Source organism: Helianthus annuus, chromosome 2 (assembly GCF_002127325.2).
Source record: "Helianthus annuus cultivar XRQ/B chromosome 2, HanXRQr2.0-SUNRISE, whole genome shotgun sequence".
NCBI lineage: Eukaryota > Viridiplantae > Streptophyta > Magnoliopsida > Asterales > Asteraceae > Helianthus > Helianthus annuus.
The window spans coordinates 74,365,449-74,379,033 of record NC_035434.2 but is presented as its reverse complement, the minus strand read 5'-3'; the positions used below and the strand labels follow the sequence as shown (position 1 = coordinate 74,379,033).

Below are 13,585 nucleotides of genomic sequence, written 5' to 3'. Positions count from 1 at the left end.
TTTTGACTTTAAGTCGTTCGGATGCTTGTGCGGAGACTATTCATATACCGATTCAAATAACATTGATTTAAACGTGATAGCCAAGAAATATGAACAATTTGTAGGGTAAAATATTACAAGAAGATGGTAGGTATGAAGACACTTATGACGAAACACGAAATTTAATATGGTGTGTGACAGATTCTCACGGTTAATGTATTTCGTTTGCGATGAATACGACTTTTTATTATTCGTTTTTAGTGTTTGTTTTGGGTGAATTGTTGGATTTACTTTTTTTGAACTAATAATATACAACTCGAGATGTATAAATTATTAAATGAAATTACAATGACGACAAAAAGGGCAATGTGTGCTGTATTGTTTAAGAAATTATATGCAAGATACTTTTTATAAACTCTTCACGAATCTGTATACAAATATATTATTAAAGTTTTAACTTTTGAAGGCAATAAAATATATCATGACCATAGGTAGTACTCATCATATGTTTTATCATTTAGATTACACAAATTGCAATACTAAAAATTTTAATTTTTTTTAACTGTATACATTATTTCTAATGACTTTTAGACAATCCCATGTACAATATATAAATGGGGTAAAGTTCTTGTACAAATAATCTTAACATACTAAACATACAAATTGAAGGAAAACTCAAAAGGACAAGGTGGCATTTTTGTAATTATCAATAACTATCAAAGTTACTCTACAAATATACCTAAAAAAACCTAACCACTCCCCCACCCTCAAAAAAAACCTAAACCCCCCACCCCCACCCCCCAAAAACCTAAAAAAAAACCTAACCCCCCCCCCCCACCCCCCCCAAAAACCTAAAAAAACCTAACCCCCCCCCCCACCCCCAAAAACCTAAAAAAACCTAACCCCCCCCCACCCCCCCACCCCCAAAAACCTAAAAAAAACCTAACCCCCCCCCCCCCCTAACCCAAGCTAAAATGCTAAAAACTAAACCCCCCAAAAAACCTAAAAAAATCTAAAAAAATAAAAAAAAACACACAAATTTTTTTATTTTATTTTTTTAACATTTTTTATTAAAAAATCGCTACTTTTAGTAGCAGTCAAAAAAAATTTTTTTTTTTTTTTTTTTTTTTTGCTAACGAAATGTAGCGATTTTTTAATAAAAAATGTTAAAAAAAAATTGTGTTTTTTTAGGTATTTTTGGTTGTAACTTTGATAGTTGGTGGTAATTACAAAAATGCCACCTTGTCTTTTTGGGTTTTCCTTCAATTTGTATGTTTAGTATGTTAAGATTATTTGTATTTGATCTTTTGCCTATATAAATGTGTAACAGAGGCTAGTAAGAAAATTCTGGGAGCATTATAACCTCTTGCAAACAAGTGTTTATCTGCATCAAGTTATCAACATCATACAGACCATGAACAAATGAATACCAACTGTCAAGCGGAAATCAAGAACCAGGGGAAGATCTACTTTCCAAGCAAACGTCGAGTACGTTGATTAGCACCTTTAACTCGGAAATTGAGCTCATCAATATCCTCTTCAAGAGGATTAAGAGCTTTGTTTTGCCTGCAGGTATCAGAGTTAATTTTCAGTAAACAAGTTACACACACACAAGGTTTACGACAGTTGCGTGTTTCCACTAGTTAGCAGAGTATTGGTGGACCCATAACGGATTCTCATGGTCACAAAATAAACAGTTTACGACAATAGACCAAAAAGACCTCTAACCTTTCAATCTCTGAACCCATGTCGACAGCCATTTCTTTAAGCTCCCCGAGGATGTTACTTAAGTCTGACAGGGCATCATCTTGCTTTGTTTTCTCATACTGTTTATGGTCAAAAATAATTTATTAAAAAGTCATAATTATAAACACTAACAGAACACTTAACGGGCGAGGTGGCAAAATGGGCAGGCTGGACAAGTATAGGTTAAAAGTTAAAACTACTAACTTTTCGTATCGGGTGAAACTGGTCAAACAAAATTGAGATGACCATGGCCCAAACACATTTTTTCCAAAATTGTTTTAACTTTTCTAGTATAAAAAACGCGCGTCATTCGGTCAATGCAAATTATATTCACCTCGACTTTCTGCAACGCGTTTGTGGGTTCAGGGGGTGGAGTTCTCGAATGCCACTGTCCCTTAGTTTGAGTTGTGGACAGTCCCAGTTTTTCTCGTTGTTCCAAATGGGCACCCTTTCGTTGTGCCGGATCATCTGAAATATCATCAAACACTCAACTTTCATAAATTACCATACGACCAAGAAATACACTAAATTATCAAATAATGCATCAACGACGAGTTTTATATCCTAATCTCACCTCTGGTGAGCACGGGCCCGGTAATTGTATGACCCTTCTTAGGCTTCCAGGTTCTCGAGAATATGCCCCCGAGACTTCCCAAAAGCTTCTCGCCCTGCATCAGAATATATAACTTCAATATCCAGATACATATTATAAATCTATTGATTCAGGTTGTGTATAATCTGTAACGGGTCAAATAAAAAAGATTAGCTAAATGTGAAACGGGTCAAACGGCTTGATATGTGTCCAAAAGTAAGTTTTGATCCAGGGTCCCTCCTAAATTGTTTCTATTCAAAAATTTAGATTATTACTAATTTTTTTAAATTATAAACAAAAGAGTGTTAGCTGATCAAGCCCGCCCGTTTTGATCATTAACAAATGACCCGTTTTGATCTATACTGACATATGACCCTTTTTATATGCGCCTATTTTTACCCGGCTAGGGCTGCAAACAAACCGAACGTTTAGCGAACAGTGCGTGAACCGTTCGGCGGGAAGTTCGTTTGTGTTCGTTAGTTTGATAAATGAACGTTCACGATCAGGAAATTTCGTTCATTTAGTTTAAATAAATGAACATGAACAGAGGTCGTGTTCGTTCATTTATGTTCGTGAACGTTCGATAACGTGTTCGTTTGTTTGTGTTCGATAGTTCATTAGTGTTTTAAGTTTTTATATTTTAGTTAAATACTTCAATATTAAATTAACCATTTGATAAGTATCAGTGTATTATATATTTTGTTCATGAACGTTTGTTTGTGTTCGTTTGTTTCCATTTGTGTTCATGAACATTAGTTTGTGTTCATGAACGTTCGCTTGCATTCTTTGCCTAAAATTAACAAACGAACATGAACACGAACATGAAATCTCGTTCGGTAAGAGCTCATGAAGTATGATATAGAAAAAGAAACAATACCCTGCTAAGATCCTGTTCGATATCAGCAGCAGTCATGTGGGTCCTAGTAATCTGTTCACCCTGTTGATGCAACGTAATCATAGTTTTAGTGGCATCTTCTCTTATGTTTTCCGCAATTTTTAACGCGCTGTTAACCGTTTTTGTAGTTTCTTCCGCTTTGTAAGCAGCATAATGTTCCAGTTCTTGCACATCTTGGTTCTCCAAACCACCAGAATCAACAAAATCGTTTTTGTACTTGTTTCTTGACGCATAAGCAACTTTGTAACCTGATCTTTTAACCTCGTCATCATCAAAAAGAGCGGCTCTTGAATCTGGGACCAACACAGAAGGTTCAGATGAAGTTCTTCTTGCCGCGTTTAAGGTTGACTTTTTGTCTGACTCGTCATCAGAATCGAACGGATTTGAAGCATGTTGACCAGGGAATCCAGGGTCAACTGAGTTGGTTTTAGAAATTCTGTGAGGGAAATGAGGTTTCTTGAGCCCAAACATATTGAATTTTGCGGCACGAAATTTGCAAAAGTAAAGAAACACTCCTGGAAAAACAAAATACATATGATTAATAAATTCATTTGTCTGATATTTTAAACAATTATACCTGTATATTCGTAGTAAATCAACCATTTCAGGATATTATTGTTCATTTTCACTCATTTTTATGACGATCTTACTTTTGTTTGTGCAACACAAATCTAGGTGCCATGGTTCAACAATTCAATAAATAAGCTTATCATCAATCAAATTGGGGAAAATACTAATTTTGACTTTTACTCAGATCATTGATAAATTGTAGACTTCTAATTTCCCAAAATCAATTGCACCTAACTCTTCATTACTCCATTTAATCCATGATTACTTAACCAAACTTTGGTTAACTAATCATGGAATTAGGGATGAGCAAATGGTACCCGGTACCGGTACCGAATTTACCGAACCGGGTACACTTTTGGTACCGGCTTTTGAGATTTTCGGTACTGGTACCCACTTTTAACTTTTAGGGATTTTCGGTACCTAATTACCAAACCCTAAGAGCAAATTCAACAAACAAAAGAAAACAAAATTAGGTCCTTCTCATCAGCCAAGCACAAGAAAGTTAAAACCTAAGAGGAAACTAAACAAAATTAGGTCATTCTAATCAGCCAAACACAAGAAAATTAATCAAATCAAAACCTAGAAGCAATTCAACAAAGAGCAGTTACTGATTACAACTATTCAAAACTTGGAATTCGAACCACATTTGATTGTATACGACATTTGACTATTCTAAAAGTTGAGATCGAGAAGTTATACCTGAGATTCTAAACCAAATGGAGAGATGCGAAAAGATACAGACAGATGAAGATGAATATAAAGGAATTTGCGAATTGAAAATCGAAGAACGGTTCAAGAACAAAAAAAGTCTAGACTAGAATTGACCGGAGTAAAATAGTGATTGATGTCTGGAACCGTTGAAGGAATCCAAGCGCGTACGATCTAGACTTTTGGGCCCTCGCTTTTGAATTTCAACACGGGTATCTTCTTTTGCTAAATGTAGGAATCACGGTATCGGGTACCGGTATTAAATTTTTCAGATCGAAACGTTTTCGGGGTTGATATTTAGCATTTTTGGTATCGATATTTAAATATTTTACCTTCAAATACTGGTTCGTACCGATATTAAACCGATACCGTTACCGAACAGTACTGTATCGAGTATTTTCGGTACCGGTACCATTTTTTAGGATTTTCGGTACAGGTATCGATTGGTACCAAGCTCATCTCTAGCTAAAGCTACCTCTCCTCTATTAAGTATTGAGCTTATATTTCACGTGAGATTTTATTTTTCAATGGGAATGGTTTGTTACGTTTTGTGGAAGATGAGATACGTTAATCAATGTTTTTTTATTGAGGTTGAAAAAGGCAACTAAAAGAAAATTGCACCCAAAGGGATTCTAGCTTGGTGGTAAGAAAGGTGTCTCTTTCTTTCTAGTGGTCGAGGCATTTGTTTGACAAAAGTATGAATTTAAGAGTATGATTGAAGGGCTATATGTTATTGGTTAAAGAAATAAATAGAATTGCAACCTCGTTCTAATAACATATTCATTGTTTTATAAAATATCATATTTTAAAAGTTATATATGTCAAATAAGTGAAGCTGAATTAATTATAAGAATAAAATAATAATAAAAAATTTTACATTTTGAAATCAATTTGTTAGGTACACGTGTAGCCGTGAGATTCAAAGAAAAGAAAAAAAAAAGAAAATAATCAAAACTAAACTAATTGAATGTGAATTACGTGTCATGTGTATCAGAAGATTGCGTAGGATGTAAGCTTCCTTCAAGTATAAACTAGTCATTTTACCCGCCGCGCGTTGCGACGGCGTACCCGACTTGTTCCAACTAAATTTACAATGAAACGTACGGTAACTGGAATTTACACAGTCGAATGAAAACGTATTATATTTTACCCGAACAAAATCTATGTCGAAATGTACATCAACTCGAAACGTGCATATGTTGCTACCAAGCAAAATTTACATCGAAAGTTAGACGAAATTAAAGATAAAAAAACGTACATGTCACCGATGCGGCGGATTTAAACGAAAACTAACTCAAATTAATACCGTTGAATCGAAACGTTCCATCTTTGAAAAATATCTTTGCTAATTCCACCTGGAAAATATACATTCTTTTACCATGTAAATGAAATAACAAAAATGCAATGTCAACATATGTATTATGTACATTAGTATAGATTAGTATAGATTATAAACAATACCTTTGTGTAGAAGGGCATGTTCAATTATTACATACATGGTGACTTATCATCGATTAGTGAAGCAGAATCATAATAAATAGCAGTTATAATTGCCCGAATTAAAATAAAACCTTCTAAATATTTTATACTACTATTCCACACTTGTTAAATGGTTTATTTTAGACCTAGCAAACGGGTCGGATCGGGTCGGGTCCAGTCATGGTTCAAAACGGGTTCGGGTCGAAACGGGTCAATTAACATTTACAAGTTATATTTGTATGTATTGTAAATTAACATTTTCAAATCCTATAATAATAAGAAATTATCAAACCCGAATTTCGGTAAATTACTTCAATCCACACAGGTTGTCGTGAAATCTAGAACGATAAAGCAATAGGTGGTTTTGGAAGCAAATTTACCACATCGCCGCTGTCTTCATGGGTCACAGCGGAACCCTAGACTCGTCGGAACTCGCCACTACCACCTCTGATCCCTCGAATCTTCACCGGAATCGACGACTTCGGTTCTGTTTGTGCGAGGCGAGCATGCGTCGAAGGCCGGTTGTCGGCTAATCGGAGCAATGTGATCGCCTCTTGACATTGTTTTTCTTCACTTTTACATAAGCACTTCAAATATAGCAACCGTAATACTCAAAAGCAACATACGGACAGAAAAAAATTTAAAATAACACCGAATTACGCAAAAATAAACGCTTACAAATGTCCAATCCGCAGTGACCCCCCCTCCCCCGGGATGATCCGGTGGTGTAGTTGTGACCGCGATGTTGGATTAACGGTGGTGAACCTACAGTCATCGCCCCTCTCCTTCACGCTCGGCCACTCTCATGCATGGCTTCGCGACATACCCTAACTACTCTAATCCGCAGTGACCCCCCCGGGATGATCCGGTGGTGTAGTTGTGAACGCGATGTTGGATTAACGGTGGTGAACCTACAGCCACCGCCCCTCTCCTTCACGCTCGGCCACTCTCATGCATGGCTTCGCGACATACCCTAACTACGAGATGAACCGATCTACATAAAAATGAAGAGATGTAGACAAAAAGAGCTTACCTGAATTCTCGCTGGAAGACCATTTCAAGTCGCTGACGTTGCAGTTGTTCAAGATCACCTTCAAGTTTCCCATTCTGTATCTAGATCGGCCGATGAGAGACACTGGTACCCTCGCCGGAATTTGTGTGTTGATATTCTATTCAAAAGCGGTGGAAACTGTTAAGACTCCCACGTATCTGGTGGTAAATCCCTAGAATAACCATGCATACTTTGACCTTGTCCGTTGTATTATAATTGTATACCCGGATAAACATATCATCCGTCCCAGCAACTAACCACTGCTTTCGTGCTAGGATCTGACTATGAAGACGCTGTGCAAGCATCAAAGACAAAAATATGTGTCCCATCAAGCAAAAACCATGCATTATATATTAATAACACATAAGAAAAAAATAAACTCTCATAACAGACCTGGTAACTCGGTAACCTCAAACGATTTTACCATAACCTGTAGCAAATAATTAAAAGGCATATGTTTGTCACTGAATGGTTGAGTTTTCCGAGCTTCTTAGACGCCGCGTCATAAAACCTCGAGGTGTTCAGATCCTTTCATATTCAACCAGATCTGACCGAGGAGTTGCTCAAATCTGACCAATGGACCGAGTGACTTTTCCATACACATTTTTTTTTCTTTTCAACATTTTTTTCCAGTCAACCAGACCCTATTTCAGTGACCAAAAAGGACTAAAGTCTAAACCACCATCGCTAACTCAAATTGTAACCTCAAAGCCAACAATGAAGTGAACAGATTCATGAAGGCTCAGAGAATGCAAAAGGACCAAGCCACCAAGGCTGCAATAGGGGTTGCAGGTGTTAACCTGCCATCCTCTATAGCTGCCATGCCATGGCGGCGTATCGACTTTATTTTGATAACTCATCACAGCCTCCAACCATAGCCAAACACAAAATACAAACGTTGTTGGGTTTGGGTTTTTATCAGTTGGCACCAAATGTGACGCGTGGCTGACCGCCAAAATCACCCAAAAAGAGACAAACACCCCTTGTAGACATTGTTCAAAACGTTTGTTTTCTAATAGTATGATAATGATAATAAATATTTTAACTATTAATAAATATATATTAAAGAAGACAATATAGGTATGCCCCAGAACGAATGATTTAGCGCTTATCATCAAAAACCTTAAAGGCCCTTTGTCAACACCATCGTCGGACCATACTTCGGATTTAGCGTTAAGCAGCGCAAACTGTCACACCCCGACCGCGTATAACATGCAACCGCGGCGGAAAACGTCGGGGAGTGTTGTGGACAAAATTAATTGTTATACAACCATGGAAATTTAAAGTCACATTTTATTTATCAAACACGGGTGTTACATTGTCTTAAATGGAAGTACAGAATTCATAACATAGTTATACTAGTTCTATCTTCACTTTTAGTCTCTAAGGCACAGGTCCGCCCTAGTATTGTGATCAACATCTTATGGAACAGCTCCTGAAAACACATGTGAAAGTAGGTGCGTCAGCATAAAAATGCCTGTGAGATACATAGGTTTTGTGAAAATGGGATTCATGACTTGAGTTTAAAGAATGTTTAATAACAGTCAGTCATGAACCTTGTAATTTGTCTTGCTTTGTAAACCATTTGAAAAACGATAACATCAGATGATATGTATAGATAAGTGCAAGGTTAAACGAGTAACCAAGTAAAATGAGTTGAATATAATAAGTTGTTTTGTAAGACAATGTTTTATGAAAAGTATGTTATTTGTATAAAATGTTATATGTCTAAACTGAAATGATTTAGATAACGCTAAGATATGTAATATTATACAAACATTTATATATAGGAAGTACCAGCGGCGTATCCACCATGTTTGCATCATATTACATACTCCACGTTACTCAAACCATTTACCCAAACCAATCCACCATGTAAATTGTTCATGTATAAACCAAATGTCAAGTGTTATTGTGTAAACCATGTCAAATGTTTATGTTCAATGTAAACCACCAAATGTGTATGTCAATGTCAACGTGTTTATGTTCAATGTAAATCATGTAATGTGCATCCCAGATGTATCATGTATGGTAAGCGAAATGTATCAACTTAAACCATATGTAAAATGCACAAAACAAGTCGTTGAAGTAAAACGTGGTTTAAATCAGCGTTATGTTCTGTGGAAAAATGCATGCTCTATTGATACTAACATTTATGCGGTATTGTAAACTATGCATACATCCAAGCCTTGAGACTGTGGCGATAAACCCTCAAACAAATTAAAGGTTTATCTAAGTTATGTATATCGAATTCGGTCATTCCTTCCAATCCTATCAAACCCAGGATTTCAGAAACGGGAGTTGTCAATTCCTATGGTACCACTACCTACTAACGAACGGCGTGATCAATGTTAATGAATGTATTGTCCCATGTTAAACAAACCAAATGTCATAACAAAATGAAGGCATGTGATGTAACCAATTGTACTAAGTATGCTAAGTAAACATACGAAGCAGAAATGTTCATGTAAGTCAATGTGCCCATATGCTAAGTAAACATATGCAGCAGAAATGTTCATGTAAATCAATGTGCCCATATGCTGAGTAAACATATGCAGCAGAAATGTTCATGTAAATCAATGTGTCCATATGCTGAGTAAACATATGCAACAAAAATGTAATGTAAATCAATGTACTAAGTACGCACACAATGGGCATACATAGCATAAAATGTAATGAAATCGTGTACTATAATGTACTAACAACATAGTAGGCATATGATGTGAAAACATGGAAAGCATGAATGTAACAGATAGGCACATGTGTTTCACCCCAAAACAGTTTGGAAAACAGTAAAAGAGGGGTTCAATGTACTCACCTGAGATTGCTTTGGAGTTCTTCTGTAATAACCAAACAATGATAGGTCACGGAATATCAAACGGCACCTAATAGGTAGCTATGTTAATATACCGGACCTAAAATCAGAGGAACGGATAGTATGCGGGTTCGTAAACCAAACGAGTATGGGGACTCGTGTAATATGGTTTAACAAAGCCTACATACTAAAATGAAACTTAACCTAGGTGCTTGCGACCCATCACGAACCGCTTAGGTAGCTTATGCTACCTTACGCGTCGTTCGCGTAGAACGCGTCTGGAACGCCTAACATCGTGACCACAAGGTATAACCTCGGAAGGTTATAGCTATGGTCACCTAATGTGTTTGGTCGGATCCTAATGATCGACCAAATGGGTCGGGTTCGAAAGTATAAGCGATGGTTTAGATCGCTTACCTTACGACCCTATATAAGCACTAAACTAAAAGTGACGAGCTAAGCATGTTAGAACATGCTTAACTAAGTTTAGAAAACAGGTTTGGCATCAAAGCAAATGGCTTTGATGCTCACGAGTAGTTTGGTTACAAAATATGCAAGAATGCACATTTTGGCCGAAACTACGACTCGTCACTGAGCCTAGATAACGTGGTAATCAGTAGGTATAGTCATTACGGACTATAACCATCGTGATCACACTCACGTTATGAAGTTCCATGAACTTCGGGTTGACCATAGGCTGGTCAATGCAGAAAGTCAACAAAACGTTGACTTTCAGACTCGAAAAGCGAATAAAAGAACGAAAGAATACTTACGGTGGGTCCCCGAATGCTAATCTAGATCAAAATAGCTCAGGTATGAAACAAATGTTCCAACTTAGAGCTTAGATCAGATTCTTGTGGGTTTTAACCAAAAAGGGGGGGGGTATTTATAGGATTTCCCGAACCGTTAGGATCGTTTCTTGAAAAACGTGTGATGTGTGTCGGTGTGTATATAATTTTTGATATATATTTAAGCCCTTTTTACACTTTTAGCCAAATTTTAAATTTATAAAACACGATATTTACTAACACTAAACACACATATGGGCAAGTGCACCCATCGTGGACGTAGTATAGTGTTGGTAAGATACCGAGGTCGTCCAAGGACACAAGAGCTTTTAATACCGGTTTATCCTCAACGTCTAATCAAATCAAAAAGTTAGAAAAATGTTTTAAACTAAGAAAAATAAAAACTAACTAAATGCTGAAAAATAAAATAAAATAAAAACAGATAGACAAGATGAATCACTTGGATCCGACACGTGTATTAGTATAACCTTTGATTATTTTCGCACTTTTGCACTTGTTTAAGAGATTATCTTAGTTATTGTAGTAGGCCCCTTTTTCGGAGGTGACGTTACCCTCAACCCAGTAGTTTGAGTCAGCAAGGATACAATCCTAAAGGGTTGGATTATTGAAAGATAATGAATTAAGTTATTAATGCAAATTATGGTAGGCCCCGCTTTTGGCGGCGACGTTACCCTCGGCTAAGTAGTCTGAGTCAGCAAGGATACAGTCCTAAATAGCCGGGTTATAGTATTAATAGTAGTTAGCTTATGAGGGGGTCAAAGAGTTTGGATCCCCGCCATCCAATACCTATGGGCATTGAAGGAGATCCTACTAAATTTGACCCAGGTCCCAAGCAGGACCTCTAAACGCTGAACAAGGGCAAGACCTTTACCAAACCGTTCCCTTAACCCCCGACCAGGTAGCCAACATACCTCCATATAGACCGTGGAGATATGAATGGTGAAAATCTTTTATTTTATATAGACAGTAAAATAATGCCAAGACACCACGGACAAACGATAAGGAAAGATCACCTTCAACATAAGTAACTAGTTATTAAAGTCATTAATACAAAACCAAATAAAAAGTGCAAAAGATTAAAAATAAAAAGTATTATACTAAACACTTGTCTTCACCAAGTGATGTAAGAGACTTAGGCAAACATGGCCTTGATTGTCAAGAACTCTTACGATCAATCTTGGATCCCGAGACGACTCACACACTCTATGATGGACAATGGATGATGGTGGTGGATGATGGTGTTATGGTGGTGGTGGGTGGTGGATGAAGTGTGAGAGAGGTGGTGTGACAAGGGATGAGAGAGAATGAAGCCAAGCTCCTCTATTTATAGGCTGAACAGAACGCTGGACACGGCCCCGTGTTCGCTGAACACGGCCCCGTGGCCGTCTGACATTCTCTCTCTTCATTAATTGTAATTGCGAATTACAATTAATGCGCCTGCTGTACTTTCAACACGCCCCCGTGCCCGCTGGGCACGGCCCCGTGGTGAGCAATGGAAGCTTCTACTGGTTTGTCTTTTCTGCTGCTTCCTGGGCACGCCCCCGTGTTCACTGGACACGGGGCGTGTTCAGACATCTGTTCTCTTCTCTTTGTCTTGGGAGGTGCCGTTGAGGGTCCGGGCAGTTCGCTTTTGTTCCTTTTCTTGTAATTATGATAGAATTAGGGGTCTTTTTGCTTCTTTTGTGATTTTGAGCTCATTTCATCCTGAAAATACAAAAGGAAGACAAAAACACTCTTTTTCCAACATTAGTACTTAAAAAGGGTTAGTTTTATGCCTTAATTGATGTGTTTTATATGTTGCATTTTACACACATCAAATACCCCCACACTTGAACTTTTGCTTGTCCTCAAGCAAAACTCTTTTAATGTTGCTTACACTCCCAAATGGAATAGGTAGAAGAGAAGTTTTTCAACTTGTCCTAGAGTGTCGGGAATCCAAGGTTTGTATAGGTTCTATTTTCATTTTATTTACAATCTTATTCGTCATGGTTTATTTTGAACTTTACATAAGATAAACTACTTAATTTGGCATAGCATGCCTTATTAAAATTCCATTTATATACAAGTTCACATACCTCACGGGAGATCACTCAATCACTCGGCCGAAGGTGTATATTTAAGTGAATCGCTCGAGAGCGGCACGGATTTACATTTTCCATATGCTTGCCAAGCGATCAATCCTCCTCCTTTTTAACTTTTACCTTTGTAAATATCAAGAGGACTTTTGGGGTGAAGGCTTGGGTTTAAAAAAGGGCGAAAATCGTAACAAGTGTCGGTTTTCGTAAAATACCTTATTTTTGGTGACATTTAATTTTTTTTTGAAGTATTTCTCCAAACAAGCTTTTTGTAGCTTATGTTTGTTTTTGACTTCATATATATATATATATATATATATATATTTTTTTTTTTTTTTTTTTTTGATCACGTAAAGGTATGTTTATGAAAAACCGAGTCTGTTACTAAAATAAAGGTGAAAAAAAAATGAAAAAGGTTTTTTTTTTTTTTTTTTTTTTTTTTTTTTTTGGTGGGTAGAAAATTGTTTTGGGGGTAATGAAATGAAAGGTTTAGGCTCAAAGGGGTTTTCTAGGGGGATTTTGGGTAGGTAAAAAAATGAAAAATAATGGTTTTGAAAGAAAAATAGTTAGTCCTAAATGCCTCTATCATTTACTTACTTGGGTTTAAGTTGGTAAGGACCGGGAATGTATCGTCGTGGCAAGTTCTAGATTTGTAAATACCGAGCGGCTATTCACACAAGAAACGAAAAATGAGCATTTAATCTAAATATGTGTATTTTTATGCTCAATAAAGGCTCAAAACTCACTTTTTTTTTTGTGGGAATGGGTTTTTAATGTGAACAAGCATATATAATCGAATTTTAGCTAGACTTGTTATACCGTTTCATAATTTTCTTATGTTAGTTCTTTTTATCACGACGCTATCG

General features: G+C 36.8%; 1 protein-coding gene across 1 annotated transcript; it reads right to left on the bottom strand.

Moving 5' to 3' along the window:
* Positions 1 to 1,313: 1,313 nt before the first annotated feature.
* LOC110914553 (putative SNAP25 homologous protein SNAP30) lies at positions 1,314 to 4,703 on the bottom strand. Its single transcript, XM_022159347.2, has 6 exons — positions 4,482 to 4,703; positions 3,195 to 3,727; positions 2,300 to 2,393; positions 2,060 to 2,193; positions 1,708 to 1,805; positions 1,314 to 1,545 (listed from the first exon to the last, which is right to left on the bottom strand). The coding sequence occupies exons 2-6, from the start codon at positions 3,681 to 3,683 to the stop codon at positions 1,446 to 1,448; spliced, it is 915 nt and encodes a 304-aa protein (XP_022015039.1). The 5' UTR covers positions 3,684 to 3,727; positions 4,482 to 4,703; the 3' UTR covers positions 1,314 to 1,445.
* Positions 4,704 to 13,585: the final 8,882 nt, after the last annotated feature.

Bases quoted from the DNA above. Each gene is read 5' to 3' on its own strand.
- LOC110914553 (XM_022159347.2), bottom strand. From the start codon at position 3,683: ATGTTTGGGCTCAAGAAACCTCATTTCCCTCACAGAATTTCTAAAACC. The intron at 2,394-3,194 runs GTATTGTTTCTT...ATTCTGATGCAG, and splicing joins TCGAACAGGATCTTAGCAGG to GGCGAGAAGCTTTTGGGAAG. The intron at 1,546-1,707 runs GTTAGAGGTCTT...TGATACCTGCAG, and splicing joins ATGGGTTCAGAGATTGAAAG to GCAAAACAAAGCTCTTAATC.